We start from the raw sequence: 22,354 nt of genomic DNA, 5'->3' as shown, positions 1-22,354 counted from the left end.
TATATGGTCATTAATGCTAGTAATTCTGATATCCCACATACTAGGTCTTTTGATTTTTGAGCTGGAATATTAAAGGCATTGGGAGTCCAATTTTATGAGATCGAGGATATTTGCTCATTTGAAATGTCTTAAAGCTGATCTAGTGTTTCTCCAGGAAACCCATATGCGCATTAAGGATCAGGTCAGACTTAATGGCCCTGGGTTTCTGAGGTGTTTCACTCAAATTTCAACTCAAAAGCTAGGGGGGTTGCTATTTTAATTGGTAAATCAGTTCAGTTTTCAGCTTTTATGGTTATATCAGACAAGAACGGCAGATACTTAATTGTTACAGGTACTCTATTTCATGTTCTCATATTATTAGTTAACATATATGACCCCAATTTTGATGATCCACACTTTATGAATAAGCTCTTTGAATCTTTTCCCTTATTGAATAATAACCTCCTCGTAATTGGAGGGGACATGAATTGTGTAATTGATCCCAATCTAACACGCTCTAATCCACGAACTCTGACCCCATCATCAATGTCAAGATCACTTTCAGACTTCATGTCTAAGAATGGTTGCATTGATCCCTGGAGATTTTACAATCCTCACACCAGGGAATACTCCAAAATCCTCAATATTTTTCTCGGATTGATTATTATTTTATTGATGCTAAACTAATTCCCAAAGTGTTAACTGTTAATTACCACCCTATTGTTATTTCTGACCATGCCCCTCTTTCTTTAGATATTCAGTTTTCCTCACAGCCCCGGCACTCAACATTATGGAGGTTCAATACTTTACTTCTCTCAGATGATAAATTCAATAAATAGCTAAAATTGATGATTTTATCGCTATAAATCAAAATGAGATGGAACCAGTCTCATGCTCACTGCTTTGGGAATCGTTAAAAGCATACATACAGGGACAAATCATTTCCTATTCTGCCCATTTGAACAAATCCCGTAAAGCTGAATTGCAAGAACTCTCTACCAATATTACTAAATTGGACTGTTATGACCCAGGCCTGGGGGCACCTGGGTCACACACGATACTGTGCCCCTGCTCTTCCCACTCCCAAGAAGGTCAGCCAACATCCAAATCGAAGGTTCAAGTAGCAGATTTATTTTATGACTTCGGAGCGGAGCAATGCCAAAATAACAAACAAAACAACTAAAGATCCCTATCTTACCTGTCCAGAAAATAAAGATGAAAACAAAAGACAATCACACTAACCTAACTCCTATCTGAAATAACCAGGAGAAAACAGGTAAACAAAAATGGCTTCTCCTTCCTACTTACGGCTGCTACTGACTTAAGGAATATTTACAATTATTTACAATGTTACCACTAAGGCTAATAGCTTCTTGTTACAGCTACTCTATATACATAAACGGCTATTTCACACACAGAATTATCAGTGGTGCCACCAAAAACTTACATCTTTTTATGATTGAAATTTAAAAAGTTCAGAGCCATCCAGGCCCAGTCATGTGTTACATCCTCCCTAACGGCTTTACTTACCTCTTCTATTCCAACCAACCTCTCTGTCTTCACAAATAACAAAGTCGTTCGTTCCGCACTTAAAATGTGGTACCAATTTAGAAGGTATTTCAAATTTAAGTCAGTATCTACTTTGGCTCCTTTACTGAGGAATCATTTATTCCGACCCGCGTTTACGGATTCATCCTTTTTGATTTGGCATAATAAAGGCCTGAAATGTTTTAAAGACGTCTATAAGGATGGTATATTTCGCAGCTTTATGGATCTCTCAGGAGAATTCCATCTCCCACCCTCTTTTCTTTTTCGTTACTTTCAAATTAGACACTTCGCTATAGCTTTGTTCCCAGTTTTTCCCTCCTCACCACCCACCCAACTGTGGGAGGAGCTTCTAAGCCACGATCCACTTCAAAAATCACTAATCTCTAAATTTTATAATGAACTATTGTCTTTTGATAGCTCAACAGTTACTAAGGCAAGACTGCTTGGGAGCGAGAACTGAGTCTGACTGGTGGGATGCTGCCATTTAAAAAATGTACATAAGATCACCTTGCGCTCGTCTCACACTCAAACAAACAATTCAAGGTGCTGTTTAGAGTTCATCTTTCCAAATCTCGTCTGTCACAAATCTAACCCAATATCACAGATAACTGCGACAAATGTCATGCTTCATCCTGCAATCTGACCTATATGTTCTACTCTTGTTCCCTACTTTCTCGCATCCGGGAAGAACTATTTTGATACCATGTCAAAAATACTTTCGACGACCACAGATATCTCTCCCCATGTTGCCATATTCGGGCTCCCAGAAGACCATTACCGGTTTACCTCTAAGCAATTAGATATCTTAGCTTTCACTTCCTTACTGGCAAGATGCCACCTCCTTCTTCACTGGAAGTCAACTTAACCTTCCTCTAGCTCTCAGTGACTCAATGACATGTCCTTTTTAAAGCTAGAGAAGACCAGACACCCATTGAAAGGTAACTCTGATAAATTATATTCCTTTTTGACATTCTTTCACTCTCTTCACTCTCTGCCCCCTGATTGATGGACCCCCCCCCCCCCTCTTTTTCCCCTTTTATTTTTCCTTTCTTGTTTTTTGGCTTCATTAGTTATTTTCTCAAGTTTGTAGTATTATTACATGATGCTCAATGTAAATATGACATTGGTTTCTGCTGTGCTTTACCTCCTAATAAAAATATTAATTAAAAAAAAGATTTATATGATATCCTACAAAAAGTAATGCACAACTTTTCGTACGATCATACGAATAGAGGATGAGCGTGTATTGTATTTTTTGTCCAGGTTGATTGGCTGGTTATATAGTGATATGATGGGTTTTATAGTTGATTGTGAGGCTTGTGACCAGGTAGTGATGCAGTATGGCAGGTGTCACAATATCATGGCATGTAGATACTTTCTGATGAGTCTGAAGCAGTTGACATTTGATTTAACCTTTTTTTAGGATATTATTCACTGAGAGTCTAAGATGATTCCCAAGTACTTAACATTGTCAACCTGTCAATAATCTCAGCACAGAAGTAAGAAATGGTGTCTGACCTCAGAGTCTCCAGTCTACAGTTTGGACTCTCCAGTCCAGCAGACAGATCCTTCACTCCTGACGTCTTCAGCTTGTTGTTACTCAGATCCAGCTCTCTGAGATGGGAGGGGTTGGACTTCAGAGCTGAGGCCAGAGAAGCACAGCTGATCTCTGACAAACTGCACCACTTCAGTCTGAATAAAGAATAAAAGATGTGAGTTTAGAAGACAAAGTTCCTGTTTGAAATCATTCAGTGTTTCAAAAATCTGTTCAGATGTGAAGAAGGTTTAGAAGCTGCTGAACAGCCTTCAGAGGATCTGAGAGGAGCTGAAAATAGACTAAAAAGCATCTGTTTAGTCTGGCTGTATGTATTTTTTTTTTTTATCATTCTAAAGGTTTTATTATTTATATGGATTTTTATTTATCATCATTACTCATTTCATTCAGTTTTTTTAAATCAACATTTTACTATTGATCATTTTCAACTTTACTAATGTATTTTGTGTAGTAGTTCAGTTTTATTTGTTATTTTTATTATCTGTATTATCTTTCATTATTTATATTTTATCATCAGTATTAACTGCTCATTTTTTATTCTTGTTCAATTAACATGTTTTCTTTTAAAAAAATTTGGTGTTCAATAGTCTCTTAATCCATTTTAATATCCTACGTGCTTCACAAATTAATTTTGATTGATTGAGTGCATGTAGACGTTTATAAAAATGTAAACTCCAAACCAACAGGATGCAGGTTAAAAACAGTCAAATCCAGACAGTGAAAAAGAGCTCTCATTAATATGAATGACAACATGCTGCTACTTCAATAAAGACATAGTGACTTTACCTCTTTAACTCTGCAGCTCCACCACTGACTCCATCTATACTAACTCATGTTGTGCAGACAAACAACAAGTTAAAATGCACAAAGACTCAAACATCTATATTTGTAGGCCTACATGTTTAAAACAGTGGAGCAGGAATAATAAAAGAGCTGCATCACTTGCAAGTCCTTCATCATTATGCACTTTTTAAAAACAGAAATGCTATAAAGCAACACATGGACTGTCAGTGCCTGCTGCTTCATCTTTATTACTGTGAGACAGACAGCAGAAAGTGAGTCTGCTCATTAGTTAATGTGCACTGTTTGTATTAGTGTTGACATCATTCTGATACTGCAGACAGCTACTGGCTGCAGTTAGCTCCCCGGCAGGTAGAGACACACTGAATACAGTAGAATCTGCACTGTATTCACTTCACTTCCAGTGTTTCACATCTTGTAGTCAGAGATAAGATCTTGTTAACAACAAACTGAGAGCTCAGATCAGTGTGTGGAGTCTTTTTCAGTCTGTTCCTCTCGTAGATGTGATCTGTAGATACTCTACAAGACAAACTAGAGTCAGCCGAGCATCCTGAGTCACCGCAGTCCACTAAACTGCAGCGGGTCGACAAGCAATACAGTATTTTGGAAACCAATACCAATTTCAGAGTTGAAAAATTCACCAATAACCATTCTGGTGGTCGATATAATGAATATTTGAACTGGAATGACAATAAACATTTTCTATGTGGATTGTTCAATAAGTTTGCTCTGATGTGACTGCAAAGCTACTCAGAAGGCTGCTTTATTAAACAAGTTACTAATAAAGTATATTTAACATTAAACATTGTTAAGCATTTTTAGATGATAATAGAAAAGAAAAGAAAATATCTAAATAAACATCATTACTTTGCAGTATCAGTCATTAATTCAACTGATTGAATTCCAATCAGAAATGCTTTTTTCTTGCTTATGAATAAATGTTATCTCTATCAATATCTCACTGTTAATGTATAACATTGTATAACAACAGACAGTAACTCTGGTTCTCTGCTGCTGAGTGAAGAGATGAAAAGCAGCAGAGGTGTTACACTGGATTCTTCTTCACATGTTCAGGGAAACTTTTAACAATAGAAAAATTGACGTTCAAATTTTAACTTTTATAAATGTAACCACTAATTATTCAGCTGGAGACAAATTGAATTTTGAAATTGAACCGTACTGTGAAAACATCTGCTCCATGGCAATGGAGGCTGCGCAGGGACGCAGTGGCTCCTCGCAATCCGGAGAAAAGTGCTATTTCATATTGTCCTGAGCGAACACACACAGAATCCCCTGACGGAGGTGCGCAGGGTAAGACACGCAGGAAGTGGTGTGCAAGGAAACAGAAGCGTGGGAAAAAAGCTGGCGTCTGTGTGAAGCTTAAGCCTAACCCAAACCGGCCAACCATCCCATCAATTCTCCTCGCCAATGTCCGTTCCTTGGACTACAAGTTGGATTACCTGCGACTGCAGTTACATGCTCAGAATGAAGCAAGGGACTGCTGTGTTCTCATGTTTACTGAAACTTGGTTGTAGGCCTGCACGATTCGGGGGAAAATATGAATCATGATTTTTTTAGCTTAGAATTGATATCACGATTCTCTGCCACGATTTTTTTCTCACAAAGTGAAATGTTTATTGCACACATGAATGAACCATGACAAAACAAAACAAATCAATCATCAATTGGCCATTTAAGAACAGTATAAAAAATCAATGATTTCTTTTCTTTTAGAAAATAAACAATCAATTGGCCATTCAAGTATAGTCAGGGATTTAAGAAAAGAATCTTCTGACTGAAAAATTTTTTCCGACAAAGTCATAAACTGTTCTCCATCTACCTTTTCATAGAAACCCTTTTACGGTCGCTTCCTAGGATTTAAGGTAAAACAAGGTGGAAACAGCTGAGAAAACAAGATTATATTTCATCCACTAAACAGCTGCTCTTTTCTAAATTAAATGGAAAAATGTAATAATAAGGCATACTGCGCTCTGTATAACCACAGTGGGGGTCGGAGGACCTTATGGGCTTCAGAAAATAGTTATTAACATTATAAAAACCCAAACGGTCCATCAGACTGTTGCAGTGACACAGAGAGGATTTTTATTTTTATTTATTGCGCTCTTGCCTTGATGACAATATCCAGTCTCAGAATATGAGAAAACGGGTGATTTTTTTGTTGGTTTGCCAGTGATTTTATCTTTTATTATTCTAAAAACACAAGGATACAAAAAATGCTCAAGGAGGCAGTAAAACACAACAATCTTCATGTTGATGTCGAAGGGTATACAGAAACCGTGACCAGACACATTAAAAAAATCATTGGCGATGTCACTGTCATCAAGATCATCACAACTCGGGTCACTCAAAAGCAGTGGATGATAGTGGAGGTCCGAAAAATACTGAAAATCAAGGATGCTGCCTTCAGAGTGGGGGATAAACCAGCCCTCAGGTCAGCTAGATCAGATCTCTCTAGGGCCATTAAGAAGGCAAAGCTGGCTCATTCACAAAAAAAAAAATCAAAAACAACTATTGTGACCCCAGGGACATGAGGCAAATGTGGAAGGGGATTCAGGCTATTACAGACTACACAATTACACCACAAGCTGACATTAGTGATGCCTGTCTCCCTCATTAGCTGTTTGACTTCTACGATCATTTCAAAGCATGAAAATAACATACCAGGGAGGAAAATCACCCCCCTTGCTGACGCGTAGCCATTCAGTCTGTGTGCAGCTGATGTGAGGAAGACGCCTGAGCACAGGCAATCCACACAAGGCTGCAGGACCTGATCATATCCCTGGTCGGGTGCTAAAATACTGTCCAGCTTGCAGGTGTTTTTACAGACATATTCAACATCTCTCTTAAGTAAGCTGTGGTACCCACAAGATTTGAGGGGTCAGCTCTATGTTCCTACGGCCCCATGTTCCCACATTACTTAGACCCCCCCCCCCCCCGAATTAGGCCCGATGTTCCCACATTTCTAACTTTTTTTTGTGCCCGCCCCAGTGCTTAATTTGTAAATTATTGCTCATGAGGGACTTTCACTCGTAGCCTCACAGAGGTACCAGGACACCCCACATGTCTGTGGGATGGAGGGCTGTGGGAACATAGGGCCTAAATTTTAATAATTTCTTAGAAACGTGGGAACATAGGTGCTGTGGGAGCATAGACAATTAGATTTTTATACACATTGTAATAACTCAATTTCCACAAAGTAGACATTTAACACATCCTGCTGCTCTAACTGAACCATTTCAGTGCACTCCCTGCACAAGTAACCACTGCATACACACAACACAGTGCACATGTTCACTGAGCAAAGGTCCAAATGCAAAGATTGATCTCTGGATTTCAAAAATGGATTATTGATCATTAAACTAAGAATAAGACTTTCCCGTTAAGATACTCAGTGTGGATCAGAATAATTTCAACCTTATGTTTGCAGTTTAGTGTCACCAGAATTGTCACATCATATTAATCTCAGCACAGAAGTAGGAAATGTGTCTGACCTCAGATACTGCAGTCTACAGTGTGGACTCTCCAGAAAATAACACAGCTGCTTTAATCCTGAATCCTGCAGATTGTTCCATCTCAGATCCAGATCTCTGAGATGGGAGGGGTTGGACTTCAGAGCTGAGACCACAGAAGCACAGCTGATCTCTGACAAACTGCAGCCAATCAATCTGAATAATGAATAAAAGAAGTAGATTAAAATCCATTTATAATCCAATCAGATGTGTTCAGGTTTTAATGTGTAGTTCAACAGTATTTTGCTCTGATCATTGAAGTTTTACCTAAAATGAGCAGAGTGACTTTGTCTTTCTGTTATTATGGATCACCATGTCAGCCTTCTACAGACATCATCCAAATGTCACCACAGCATTCAGACACATATTCATGTGAACACTGAGTCATAAAAATACTTCAAACACCTGCATTGATCTCTCTTTCTCTCTCTCTCTCTCTGTGTGTGTGTGTGTGTGTGTGTGTGTGTGTGTGTGTGTGTGTGTGTGTGTGTGTGTGTGTGTGTGTGTGTGTGTTCTGGAGGATCAATATCAATGATGACACATTATTAATTAAAACACATTAAAGAATATAATAAATATTTATCCTTTAGTAAGTAAACTTGATCAGTTTCAAACAGATATTAGTTGAGAGGATCTTCTGTATACAGATGTGACTATTTACCAAAATGTATAAACATTCATTTAACAACTAACAGTGAACATTTTCTACAGTTTCTTTAAGAATAATCTTTTATAACTACAGTCTAAATTTTGTACAGTAAAAATGTACTTAATGGATTTATGTTATGTATGTACATAAATTAGTTTCAGCTGTTAAACATTAAGATCAACAATAGTAACAGACAGTCAGTGAACTTACCTCAGAGTCTCCAGTCTACAGTTTGGACTCTCCAGTCCAGCAGACAGACGCTTCACTCCTGAATCCTTCAGGTCGTTTCCACTCAGGTCCAGGTTTGTGAGATGGGAGGGTTTGGACTTCAGAGCTGAGGCCACAACTTCACAGTGAGCATCTGAGAGTTCACAGCCAGCAAGTCTGTGATAACAGATGATAAATGATATACACTTTAATATTAAATATAGATTTTAGGCATTTTGATCACTAAACAAACTGAGATATGACGACCAGCTCAGTTCTCTCTGTTGGCAGAGCTGGTCTCTAATGCAGGCATATAGGTCAGAACAGGAAGTAAGTGGCGTGTCCAGGAGGCAGTGGACCGAGCTGAGGCAAGGCTGTGGTACAACATCCTGTTGGGCACAGTGGCCACCAGGCGGGCCGGGTTCGGGCACAGCCCATCTCCCCGCTACAGCAAAGCCAGGGGCAAGGACAGGTGAAAGCTAATCCAGGATGAGGTGCGGGCAGAAGCAGAGGAAATTCACTTCAGCAGAATGGTTAGCATGGGCAAGCAGGGGGCCTGGACCATGTGGGACCATACTGCCAGCCGAAAGATCACCTGGACGGAGCTGTGGAGAGCAGAGCCTCATCAATTCAAGTTCTTGGTCCAGTTGGTATATGATGTTCTCCCAAGTCCTTCAAACCTGTCTACCTGGGGCCTGGCTGACTCACCTGCCTGCCAGCTCTGCCAGAAAAGGGGGACCCTGGAGCACATACTCAGCTGCTGTGCAAAGGCCTTGGGAGATGGGCGGTAGAGGTGGCGCCACGACCAGGTCCTGCGGCTGACATGGTTCTGATGTCTGAGACGACAAAGCTAGTGGTATTGCTGGAACTAACAGTCCCCTGGGAAGACAGGATGGTGGAGACACAAGAGAGAAAGAAAGCCAAGTATGCAGCTCTGGTGGTAGAGTGCAGAGGGCAGGGGTGGAAGGCCAGATGTGAGCCAGTCGAAGTGGGCTGCAGGGGCTTTGCAGGGCACTCCCTGCACAGGGTCCTGGGACTCTTGGGAATCTTTTGACTAAAGAGGAGAGAATTACAATAGTCCAGACGGGATGTAATCAGGGTGTTTACAAGGATAGCATTGCAGTTGGTGTAAGTGAGGGACGGAGATGATTGATGTTACGTAGATGGACGTATGCAGACCGAGTAACGTTATTGATGTGGGCTTCAAAGGATAAAGAGCTGTCCAGGATGAGTCTTTACCTGAGGGGATGGAGGAACATTGGAATAGTTGATGGACATGGAGAAAGTGTTGAGTGTCGCTAAGGTGGATCTGGTACAGATGAGGATTTGTCGCTGTGGAGTTTAAGAAAGTTGAGTGAGAACCATTATTTAATTTCCAGTAAGATAGAGCTGTAGGTGGCAGAGTGGAAGTAGGCTTAGTGGAAAGATAGAGCTGGGTATCGTCGGCGTAACAGTGGAATTGAATATGAAATTCCCTGAGAATGTGACCAAGAGGCAGAAGATAAATAATGAACAGGAGAGGTGTATGTTGTTTGTGTTCAACATTAGATGGACATTGAGCAGCTCTGCACTACACCACTCCCATCTGCCCTACTATCACTGCAATCAGGTCAATCCCCTCACCTGAGCTTCCCGCCCGGGGGATCATACAAGATGGTTACCTGTTCAGATGCTTTCTTCTGAGCTCTTCATTATCACTGAGTACCACAATATTTAAATGCTTTATTAAGACTAATTCAACCTTAATTCAAGAAGTAAAATATTCTGTTTGCATTTTAAACATCAAAGGTAGGCTTACACCACCTAACAAAGACCAAGAAGATTTCATCACGTCAGGCGCAGGTACTGTTATCAAAGAGAGACGCAAGAAATGGGAAAAAAGGAGGACTGATAATGGACGCAATTCCCGAGCACACTTACTCAGGTTTGTGCACACCTTTACCCCACTCTACTTTTCAAAGTTCCAACCCCAAAGAACTCTGCACTGAAATGGAGAAGGAAGTGATTTCCAGTGCTGACATCCTAAAAGCCATTAACAGTCTGAATAAACTGCTTCTCCAAGTTGAAAGAAATGGTACTGAAAAACTCAGGCGAGATTCCTTACGGTCAAACAGAAAGAATATGTGAAAAAACTGGAAATCCAATGGAAAGGTACAGATGACCAATTGACTACCCTGCAGGAGAAACAGGATGAGGTGGAAGGGTACAGAAGGAAGTTGGATCTCCGTCTTTTAGATCTCCCAGAGAACAACAATGAAAACGTAAGAAAAGAAGTGTTGGAGATTATCACCCAGGAGAAAAGCAAGCTTGGATTCATGGTCGACAATGTGCACAGAGTCAGGCGTACAGAGAGGATAAAAGCACATCATAAAGTTTACTATGCACACCTTCAGTCACAAGGTATGGAGATCTTCCCTCAATGCTGATGTTATTGTGATGGACCCATTGTGGGAGGGGGGTGGTTTGATGAGGCTGATTACCTGCAGCTGTGGTGGAGCAGCTCTGCATTAAACTCTGGGGGGGGCATTTTAAATCTGTTAGCTCATCTATGTTTTGTGTGTTACTTTATACAATTGTATATTTTGCTTGTCATATGTGCGTTTTGTGAACCGGTTTTAGAGGAAATAGAGGGGGGGGGGGGGGTCAATTTGGCAGTCCAGTCGCCCAGGGGTTGAGGATGTTCTCCTGCCCACATTTGTAGTGTTAACCCTGGTGTGTAGCCTGTGTGGGCCTTAGTGTGAGTGTATTCACATATAACTGGTGTGCACCCTTTTACGTGTGTTGTGGGGATTTTTATATTGCTGTGCATAGACATTGAGTGTTCCGAGGGTTGGGAACAGTCTCTCCTAGGGCAAAGTGATAATCCTGCTGATTCACCTGTCATCTCTTCCAATTTTAGGATTCCTTGAATTAATTAATAAAGTGCCATTCTTCTCCTTAAATGTCCTGTTATGTGTGTGATATCTGGCCTCTGACGGAGCCCGCTTGGGCAGGTTTATTACATTATGAAGAAAAAAAATCTTTGGATGGCGGAGGATCTCACTTATCTGGAAAAACAATGCAGAAACAAACTTTGGCCCCTCATCAAGCAAGCATGCACTGAAGGTAAAATATACCAAATGGCAGGGTGCTGTTGCCAGTATTGATGCTGTTAGAATTACTGGTTAAGCCTATGTCTCTGACTCCGATGATTCAACTACTCTAAAATGAATGTGAAACCTATGTTTTAGGTGGTTTGCTTTCTAATCACATGCCTATAATGTAGATTAAGCTATATGTTCACTTAATTTGTTAAAAAAAAGATATGATTTTTGTAGGTACTCAATATTCAACGTTTTCTACTTTAGAGCAGTGGTTCTCAAACTTTTTCACACCAAGGCCCCCTAAACTGACAAATTAAACCATGGACCCCCATTTGATAGGATTTTGTCCCAGGATCCCTCATCGGATAAGATTTGAACTTTAAGATGTCATACATTCTGTCATTGTATTATGGAAGGAATTAAAATGAAAATAAATGATTTCCCTTATATATAGCAGGTTCCGTTAGGAGTTAATGTCGTTGTGCTTTCCTTTTTGCTGTTGTGTTTTTGTTAATGTCGTTGTGTTTTTCTTTTTGTCGTTGTTGTTTGCCCTTCAGGACCACCGTGCTCTATTGCAGTGAGGCCAGTAATTAAAGCTCTAACTCAGTTCATCTCCACCTTTGGTGTCCCACTGGTGATTCAAAGTGACCAGGGTTTTAACTTTACTTCCTATATGTTCAAACAGATCCTGCAGCAGCTGGGAGTGAAGCATAACCGGGCGTTGGCATACCATGCGCAGAGTCAGGGGCACTTTGAAGTCCAAGCTGTGTGCCTATGGTATGGAGATGGGGAAGGACTGGGAGGAGGGACTGCCCTGTCTCACGTTGGCTGCTAGGGAGGTTGTCCAGGAAAGCACAGGGTCCAGCCTTAATGATTTGGTTTTTGGGGATACAGTGCGGGGGCCCTGAACTGTCCTTCAGGATGGGTTGGTTGAGAAGGGGCCACAGAAAAACTTCAGATCATGTAAATGGGTTTCGTCATCACCTTTATGTAGCTCTGTTCTCAAAGTGTGGGGCGCGTCCCACTGGTGGGGGATAGACACATGACAGTTGGGGCGTGACAAACGGGAGGATATTTTCCTTTTTATGCCTCTTTATTAATGCCTTTCTTTATTGACAACAAAGATCAAACACTCAAAACAAAACACCAACACAAACCCAAAGGAATCATTACACTAGCCTACATGTAGCCTAAATTTAACGAACATTAGATAGGAGACCAAGATTAAAAATGTAACCTGGAACCAAAGTGCGGAAATAAAGATTAACGTTGGCATGTTAATTGCAGCGGAACGCAAACTTCCACACAGAGGTAGGAGGCTAATTTGGGCAATAATGTTAACGTAAAAAAAATGGATACATTTGACCACAAAAGTTGGCAATCCAGCGACAGCTTTCAGCCTCATACATGCGCTCATCCTCCAAAATGATCAGAAACTTTGCTCTGAGCTCAAAGACGCGCAGCATCACTTTGCCCCTGTGAAAACCACACAGATATATGATCAACTCCCATTTCCTCACAAAGTGTGGGGAACAGTCCGCTATCAGGGGTCAGGTTTTAATCAAATTTACTACGCTTACAACCTCTGTCAAAACCTTGTTTATTTCGGGGCTGAGCTGCATTATCGTTAGCGCTTCCCTATGAATGACACACTGCGTTCACTGCACATGTGGCACAACCCTCTTCATTGGTGCCTGCTCAGTTATCATGTGTAGTTATTTTGCATTGGGCAATTCTGTATGCAACTCTTTATGAAGCCAGTTGTGCTGTACTTTTCACTGTTGCAGCCTTTACCATGCTATTCTCCTTCTGCCAATTTATTTATATTTTATCTTAAGTACAGACAACTGATTTTAGTTCTGCTGAAGAGGAACAGTTTACAGAGATAACCTCTGACTCCACCCTGTGGCTGAGGTTTACAGTTCAGTGGCATTTTGATGGGGCAATGGGGCAGGTGGGGCTTGAAAATTCCTGCATGTCCAAAGTGGGGAATGACAGAAAAAGTTTGAGAACCACTGATGTAGCTGTTGATGTGGCAAGGAAAAAATTGGCTGGAGATCAGACTAATATGAAGAGGCTGTATGACCGTAAGGCCAGGTGCTTTGAGTTCAGTCCTGGAGACCAGGTATTGGCTCTAGTGCCTCTACAGGTTTCACCATTTCAAGCAAGGTTTGCTGGCCCCTACACTGTTGAGAGTAAAATTTCAGATCAGAACTATAGGATTTCTACCCCTGGTCGGAGGAAGTCATCTCAACTCTTTCATGTTAACTTGCTTAAAGCTGCAGTCTGTAACCATTTTTGTGTTATGTTTGTTAAAATTGTCATTATGATCTGACAGTAGAATAAGATACAGATAAGCTGTGACATAATTCACTGTCTCTGGGTCCACCCAGTGGTCGTAAAATGATTTGCAAGAATCCATTCGTCCCCGAGTAAAACAACCAATCAGAGCCCGGAGGAGTGTCAATAACACTGTACACACGCTGCTGGTAGCCCCCCTCCCCCGCACAGCGCGTGCTCTCACTCTGCAGCGCTCATCCCCCGTGCACAGCCTTTGCGGTCCACGTTGTCGTGACACGTAGTTAGGATTTTTTGGAGGTGCACGTCAGGCTACGGCGTAGGGGTCCGTGTAGATGCAGAGAGATCTGTGTAGCTACGCCGTCGTTACGACGAAGAAGCATAAATCAACCTTTACTGTGGGGACGAACCTTCATGTGCGTGCAGCGTGCACGGCAGGTTCCTCTGTGGGGAGGGGCTTAGAAGGCAGGACTGCAGCGCAGCAGAGAGGAAGAAGGAGGGACCTGGAGGCTGTACTCATTCAAATTTTCCACGTTTTTCTTAAAACTATAGGCTGCAGCTTTAAGCCATACTATGCTAATGACACAGGTGGGGCGGGTATTTCAGCCCCTCAGAGAGTGAATGTTGGTCCGGTAATGATGGTTAATTCTGTGATTTCGGATTCTGTTGACCTGGAAGTGGGGTTTGATGTTGATGGGGATATCAAGGGCCCTGTTGAACCGGTCATTTGTGGAAGGCTTAAGAACTCTGAGTCACTACTTCAGTTGGATAGTTTGTTGAGCCACTTACCGGCTTCTCAGAGAGTTAATAGCGTTGAGCGGGACGTTTGTGGTACTGTTTGGGGATACCCCCTCATGTACAACTCTTATCAAGCATGACATTGACGTGGGGGATTCCCTACCTATCAAGCAGCGATTTTATCGCTGTCCAGTAGACAAATGCAGACTCCTAGAGTCTGAAGTCCAGTATATGTTGGACAATCAGATTACAGGGCAGTCATCTTCCAGTTGGGTATCGCCTAGCCTGCTTGTGGGCAAGTCAGATGCCTCACCACGGTTTTGTAATGATTACTGAAAGGTTAATAAAGTCACAAAGGCAGATTCGTACGCATTACCGCAGATGGGGGACTGTATTGATTTGGTGGGCTCTGCTAAATTTTTAAGCAAATTTGACTTATTAAAGGGGTACTGGCAAGCTCCTCTGACAGCATGTGCACGGGAAATTTCAGCATTTGTTACGCCTTTTTTTTACTTACTTACCGAGCCTTTCTGCAGTTCCTTACAGCAGGAATCAGTCTGCGTCGGCCCCTTTTTGATGTGTTGTACTCCATCAGGTCCAACTCATCCAGAACCTCCTCTGACATCTCCAACATGTAGGCCAGAGCTGAGCAGTGGATCACAGAGAGTTCCTTCTTTGATCTGTTCTCTGACTTCAGGAACTCTTGGATCTCTTCATGTACTGAGCGGTCGTTCATCTCCATCAGACAGTGGAAGATGTTGATGCTTCTGTCAGGACAGATATCGAACGTGTTCTTCTCCTTCAGATTGTTGATGACTTTCTGGATGGTTTCTGGACTGTTGTCTGTCTGACCCAGCAGGCCTTCTAAGAGACTCTGGTTAGACTCCAGAGAGAGGCCATGAAGGAAGCGGACAAACAGGTCCAGGTGGCCATTTTTACTTCTGAGAGATTTCTCCATGGCTATCTTCAGGAAGTCATCCAGAGATGGGTATTGGTAGTATTCTCTGATGAAGTCCTTCAGTACCTCTGTCTTCTTGTTGGTGTAACAGTGGTACATGTAGACTGCAGCCAGAAACTCCTGAACGCTCAGATGAATAAAGCTGTAGACTGTTTTCTGGAAGAACACACTCTCTCTTTTGAAGATCTCTGTACAAACTCCTGATAACACAGAGGCCTCTGTGACATCAAGACCACACTGCTCCAGGTCTTCTTGGTAGAACAGGATGTTTCCTTTCTCCAGTTGTTCAAACGCGAGCCTCCCCAGCTTCAGAAGAAGTTTCCTGTCAGCCTCCGTCAGCTCCTGTGGACTCGTCTCATGTCCCTCATCATACTTGTTCTTCTTCCTCTTTGTCTGAACCAGCAGGAAGTGTGAGTACATGTCAGTCAGGGTCTTGGGCAGCTCTCCTCTCTGATCCGTAGTCAACATGTGGTCCAGAACTGTAGCAGTGATCCAGCAGAAGACTGGGATGTGACACATGATGTGGAGGCTCCTGGATGTCTTGATGTGTGAGATGATTGTGCTGGACTGCTCTTCATCACTGAATCTTCTCCTGAAGTACTCCTCCTTCTGGGCATCAGTGAAGCCTCGTACTTCTGTTAGCCTGTCGACACATGAAGGAGGGATCTGATGGGCTGCTGCAGGTCGGGAAGTTATCCAGACGAGAGCCGAGGGAAGCAGCTTCCCCTTGATGAGGTTTGCCAACAGAACGCTGACTGATGACTTCTGTGTGACATCAGACACGACCTCACTATTGTTGAAATCCAGTGAAAGTCTGCTTTCATCCAGGCCGTCAAAGATGAACAAAACTTTACAGACAGCGAGCTTCTCTGCTGTGAGCTTCTGTAATGTTGGATAGAAAACACAGATCAGCATGAGCAGACTGTACTTCTTATCTTTGATGAAGTTCAGCTCCCTGAACGAAAGCAGAATCAGCAGACTGATATCTTGGTTTTCGGAGCGCTGTGCCCAGTCCAGAGTGAACTTCTGCACTGAGAAGGTTTTTCCAACACCAGCGACGCCGTTCATCAGAACAACTCTGATCATCTTGGAAGCTGTTTCAAGCTGCCTCACCTCATGTTGGGTATTAACATCTTCAGTTAACTGTTGGTCAGGTAAGGCTTTAAAGATGTCGTGACACTTGATTGGAGTGTCATGGAGGGTCTTCATCTTGGAAGCAGTTTCAAGTTGCCTCACCTCATGTTGGGTCTTAACCTCTTCACTCTGTCCCTCTGTGATGTAGACCTCAGTGAAGATACTGTTGAGAAGGATTTCACTTCCTGCTTCATCAGTTCCTAGAGTCACACATTCACATCTGCTGCTCAGACTGATGTGGTGTTCATCTAAAACCTCCTGCAGACCACTTTCTGCTGAAAGAGAAGAAAATAGGTAGAATTAAACCGAAATCAGTGTGACTGTTAATGTTCAGTAGGATAGAGGAGGTAGATTCCTGTCCTGGTTTCTGAGATGATGACATCAGCTGACAGATCTTCAGTCTTACTTTGTACAGTGCTGGTCTGACTGTCTGTCTGCAGTCCAGGTCTGGTTCTGGATCTTTCTGCACACTGGGGACAGGAAGAGTCTCCTGATGAAGCAGACTGGTCCCAGTATGAGGTGACGCACTGTCTGCAGAACCAGTGTCCACAGCTGGTAGAGACTGGATCCTTCAGGATGTCCTGACACAAAGAACAGCAGGACAGCTGCTCCTCCACAGGAACAACCCTCCTCGTCCTCTCTCTGTGGACATGAACACATTCTTTATGACCCTTGACATGATTTATAACTTGAGGCCCTATGTTTGGGGATGTATGACCAGAGTAAGATGAGTATACACATATATTTTCTGCACCATGGCCTTTTTCTATTGTGTAAAATATTAAAAGCTGCTACGTTTGACAGATAACAGATCATTTCTTTGTTGCCTCAGAAACTATAATAGATTAGGTTTTCTATTTACTTATTGAGATGGTGAGCTGATTTAACTCTGTATGTATGCTGTCTCCTTATTGTACAATAATAATTGTGTTGCTGAACTGAGAGTTCTGCTAAATATCTTCATAATGCATCTTTTTATTAGTGTTTCTCTCTCTCTATTTCTGCTATAGTCTCTCTCCCTCTGTGTGAGTGTGATACAACAGTTTGACACATTTGACTTTTCCCAAACATTAAATGTCAGACTCAGTTTCCTCTGCTGCAGTGGTCAGTCTGCAGTGATAAATCAGCTGCAGCAGGCTGTTTCTATACATTTACATGACCTCCTCCCATATTTAGTGTCTTTGAAAAGAAACACGTTAAGACACAGTCTGTATTACAGGAGACCAAACATCACTTTTCTTCCATTTGACCTGCTACTGCAGTCCTTTAGTAAATAAGGACAGACACAGTTTGACTTGTTAGTGAATCATTAGTAAATATCAACCTGGGTTACCTGCTGTTACTTTACATTTATTGACTGGAAATTCAAACAGCAATACCAGCCCTGTCTCTGTCTCTGGTTAACATTAACACGAAGATCTGTTGTAGATTACAGCTGAATGGAAGCTACTTCATTATTTCTTTCCACTGTGTTTCCTTCATATCTACACTACAACCTTAATGAAACCGTCTCACTGAATCATCTTCAGGTCAGGACCACCCTACCCATCCTGCACGACATCTACAGCACACACTGCAGAAATAAAGCCAAATAAATAAAGAAGGACTTCACACACCCCCAGAACCATAAGTTCAGGCTGCTGAGGTCAGGAGGAAACCTCTGCAGCCTAAAGACATGAACAGATACAGTCACAATACTGAACAGCAATAAATGAGTCACTGCACCTTCAACTCTAAATATAAGACAATCATGTGGTTGATCTCTGAACTGTCACTATTCTTTATTACCCTTTTTATTCTTCTTTTTTTTCTTTAATAACCAGCTATAAACTGATCTATGAGGGTGTAAAGTACATTTCACTACACGTTGTATTGTACGCTGACATGACCAATAAAGAACTTGAACCCTTATTAACCCTGTTCATCATAATGAATGCAGTCAATGCTACAAAAAACACTGAATTATATACAAATAGTGTTAATAATGTAGATTATCAAATGACATTAAACTGAATCATCTTCAGGTCAGTTTACAGAAGAAACATTCTCTTACTTTGTGTCTGAGGGTCCAGGTTCATTACTGAAATGTGGATTACCACCTTTAGACCGGTCACTCTTCATAGACGGACAGCTGGATATTACAGACTCTGCTCTTTGTCTGTGGAAACACCAAATGTTTGACACATATCATTAGTTCTTGTAAAGATCAGATGTAACATGAAACATGTCACAGGGTCTGGATATATAGGACAGACACAGTTTGACTTGTCAGTAAGTTTTTAGTAAATATCACCCTGGGTTAACTGCTGTTACTTTACATTTATTGACTGGAAATTCAAATACCAATACCAGCCCTGTCTCTGTCTCTGGTTAACATGAACATGAAGATCTGTTGTAGATTACAGCTGAATGGAAGCTACTTCATTATTTCTTTCCACTGTGTTTCCTTCATATCTACACTACAACCTTTATGAAAGCGTCTCACTGAATCATCTTCAGGTCAGGACCTCCCTAAACCATCCTGCATGACATCTACAGCACACACTGCAGAAATAAAGCCAAATAAATAAAGAAGGACTTCACACACCCCCAGAACCATAAGTTCAGGCTGCTGAGGTCAGGAGGAAACCTCTGCAGCCTAAAGACATGAACAGATACAGTTACAATACTGAACAGCAATAAATGAGTCATTCACTTCACCTTCAACTCTAAACATAAGACAATCATGTGGTTGATCTCTGAACTGTCACTATTCTTTATAACCTTTTTTTCTTTTTATTCTTTAATATGACCAGCTATAAACTGATCTATGAGGGTGTAAAGTGCATTTCACTACACGTTGTATTGTACACTGACATGACCAATAAAGAACTTGAACCCTTATTAACCCTGTTCATCATAATGAATGCAGTCAATGCTAAAAAAAACACAGAATTATATATGAATAGTGTTAATAATGTAGATTATCAAATGACATTAAACTGAATCATCTTCAGGTCAGTTTACAGTAGAAACATTCTCTTACTTTGTGTCTGAGGGTCCAGGTTCATTACTGAAATGTGGATTACCACCTTTAGACCGGTCACTCTTCATAGACACACAGCTGGATATTACAGACTCTGCTCTCTGTCTGTGGAAACAACAAATGTTTGACACATATCATTAGTTCTTGTAAAGATCAGATGTAACATGAAACATGTCACAGGGTCTGGATATATTTATATAAAGACTTTTAAAAATAAAGTCTGACGTATGTGGTGTTAAAATGCCAAAAACTGACTGAACAGAGAGACTGAGGAGAAGCTTTCTTCCCCATGCAGTCACAATACTGAACAACAATAAATGAGTCATTGCACCTTCAACTCTAATCATAAGACAATCATGTGGTTGATCTCTGAATTGTGTCAATATCTTTATTACATTTTTTAATCTTTTTATTCTTTAATCTTACCATCTATAAACTGATCTATCAGGGTCTAAAGTGCATTCCACAGCACATTGTATTGTGCGCTTTGTGTACGTGACCAATAAAGAACTTGAACTTGAAGTCTTATTACTACTATTCATCATAATAAATGCAGTTTATGCTCAAACAACAAAAAAACACAGAATTGTATAAAAATAGTGTTAATAATATAGATTATCAAATGACATTAAACTGAACCATCTTCAGGTCAGTTTACAGTAGAGACATTCTCTTACTTTTTGTCAGAGGGTCCAGGTTCATTACTGAAATGTGGATTACCACCTTTAGACCGGTCACTCTTCATAGACAGACAGCTGGATATTTGAGACTCTGCTCCGTCCTCCTCTTCCTCCTCTTCCTCCTCTTTCTTCATCTTCTGGAGTCTGAGAGGTAAACCAGTAACACTGCAGACACACACACAGTATAATAAATCCAATCCTGCCTCTCAACTTCTTATTAGTTTACATGACTTTAACTACAACCATTTGTGTTTTCTAGTAATCACAAAGATAAACTTTGACTCTGGTTTAAATCCAACAAACAGAATTCAGATAAACATCTGTGTCGTAGCAGTGAGTCATGTTACATTGCTGTGAAGACGCGGAAACCAGGGAAAGAAAAGCAGAAAACTACTTCTGAAGACCTCAAACTCTGTGATTTCATATTTTTCTGACACAGTTTAATCAACTAAATGATTAACCTGAAAAATAATCAGCAGATTGATCAATTATCATTATTTGCAGCCCTGATATTAACACTCACCTGCCTCAGACCTGTTGTTTTCCTCCTTCTGATCTGCTGACTGTAGAATGGCATCTGAATGGACTTTCACCTTTACTGCTTACCTGTCTGCTCCACCCTTCTTTACTGGAAGTCACGTGTATGTTTAATTGTGTGTGCTAATTCAAAACTAAAAAACTAAACAAGTTTTATTATTAGACATTCAACATTCATAAAGTCCTACACTGGAAAGTTAATGATGATATTTCAGTTTAGGTCAACAAGAACAGTCCTCTCCATGACTTTAATCACTGTCTGCAGATTTTCTATCAATATTAGCACAAACCCCGTCAAACCCTGAAGAATTTGTTTACCTTAAGGAAACATTTTTTTCTTTAACTCTATCGTGGGGTGGAATAACCCTTTAATTTTCTACATATAGATTCAATAGCATTTAATGAAATACATGCATATTGACCTTACAGCGTATACATTGTTTTTTCAGATTCTTGTGAAATTTTCCTGAACTTTTTTCTGTGAAGGTTTTCTTTTATGTATCACATTACCCCTTTCTGCTACAACACAATGTATATATAATGTAATCTTCTTTATCTTAATACCTGCCTTCAAGAGTGTTAAATAATCAGAAACAACGTACAATGCATGGAAAAACTGACCTTCTCCTTAAGACTACAGGCTGAGCAATATACAAAGTACTGGGAAAGGTGGACTTCATATTCTTTGAGGTGTAACTAATTGTCTGTGTGAATGATCACTCCATTTTGCACTAATGTATGGCCTATGTCAACCTGTCTGTTCACTTATATTCTGTCTATTTTCTTTTTCTTTTTTTTTTGGTTGGTTGGTTTTTTTTATTGTTGAAAAAACCTGAAAACCATAATAAAAATAAAGCTTTAAAAAAGAAAACAACGTACAGTAGAAGCACTTCCACCCACTTAAATGTCTGCCTGCCAAATTCAAACTGTTTAAATGACAGGTTTGTTCATTCTTTCTGAAGAGCACTTCATGAATAAGACAGACATCTGTGATTCGACTTTATCACATTATTGAAATTATACATAAATAAAAGCAAATGGATGATTACTTTGTGTTTCTTGATTTATTCAGTCGTTGGCTGGTACATCATTTGAAAGAACAGCTAATGGTGTTTCTAAGTGGAGATAGTTTTTATTGTAAGGGAGGGTACCACCATGTAGTGTTTGAAGTGTATTCAACAGCTGAAATGAACACTATACCAATGCTATTGGTTTGTAGAGAATAAGTGAGAGCCAAGGACGCCATCTAGTGGATTTGATCACAAACTGCAACCTGGGGCCATATGAGGATGAATAACTGAAACAGATAACTGTAATGTTTGATTAGAGTTGATTTATTGTACAGATGGAAACAAAGAGGATCTCTCATTAAGACTTTTTAAAACTGAACCAAGCAAAGTAGCATAAAGTTGCTGCTTGGTTTTAAACAGCACACAGGTGTTTCAGATTCAGAGGTTTGAGGTTGAGCTGCAGGGTTGAGTGGAGGTGTGTGGGGAAGTTTATTTGTGCTGTTGAACGTAACCGCTGTGAAACAATCAGAAAATAACGTTTTATTGATCTGATTCAATGGCTTTCTTACTGTCAGCGCTCCCTCTCTTCATTCACTCTCTAGCTCAAGTGACAGCAAACTAT

General features: G+C 40.8%; 1 protein-coding gene across 1 annotated transcript in view; it reads right to left on the bottom strand.

Moving 5' to 3' along the window:
- Nucleotides 1-22,354, bottom strand: part of LOC133981640 (NACHT, LRR and PYD domains-containing protein 12-like) — a gene marked incomplete at its 3' end in the record, with an annotated part of 40,803 nt that overhangs the window by 6,663 nt on the left and 11,786 nt on the right. The window contains exons 2-10 of the mRNA XM_062420442.1: nucleotides 20,183-20,350; nucleotides 19,595-19,606; nucleotides 18,534-18,638; nucleotides 16,887-17,116; nucleotides 16,478-16,755; nucleotides 14,910-16,432; nucleotides 8,273-8,446; nucleotides 7,396-7,569; nucleotides 3,046-3,219 (exon numbers count right to left, since the gene is read on the bottom strand). Coding sequence (XP_062276426.1) covers nucleotides 3,046-3,219; nucleotides 7,396-7,569; nucleotides 8,273-8,446; nucleotides 14,910-16,432; nucleotides 16,478-16,755; nucleotides 16,887-17,116; nucleotides 18,534-18,638; nucleotides 19,595-19,606; nucleotides 20,183-20,319 — 2,807 coding nt within the window. The remainder of the gene's footprint in view (nucleotides 1-3,045; nucleotides 3,220-7,395; nucleotides 7,570-8,272; nucleotides 8,447-14,909; nucleotides 16,433-16,477; nucleotides 16,756-16,886; nucleotides 17,117-18,533; nucleotides 18,639-19,594; nucleotides 19,607-20,182; nucleotides 20,351-22,354) is intronic.

The sequence above is a fragment of the Scomber scombrus genome, chromosome 6 (genome assembly GCF_963691925.1).
Source record: "Scomber scombrus chromosome 6, fScoSco1.1, whole genome shotgun sequence".
Taxonomy (NCBI): domain Eukaryota; kingdom Metazoa; phylum Chordata; class Actinopteri; order Scombriformes; family Scombridae; genus Scomber; species Scomber scombrus.
This window is presented reverse-complemented; position numbering and strand designations above follow the sequence as displayed.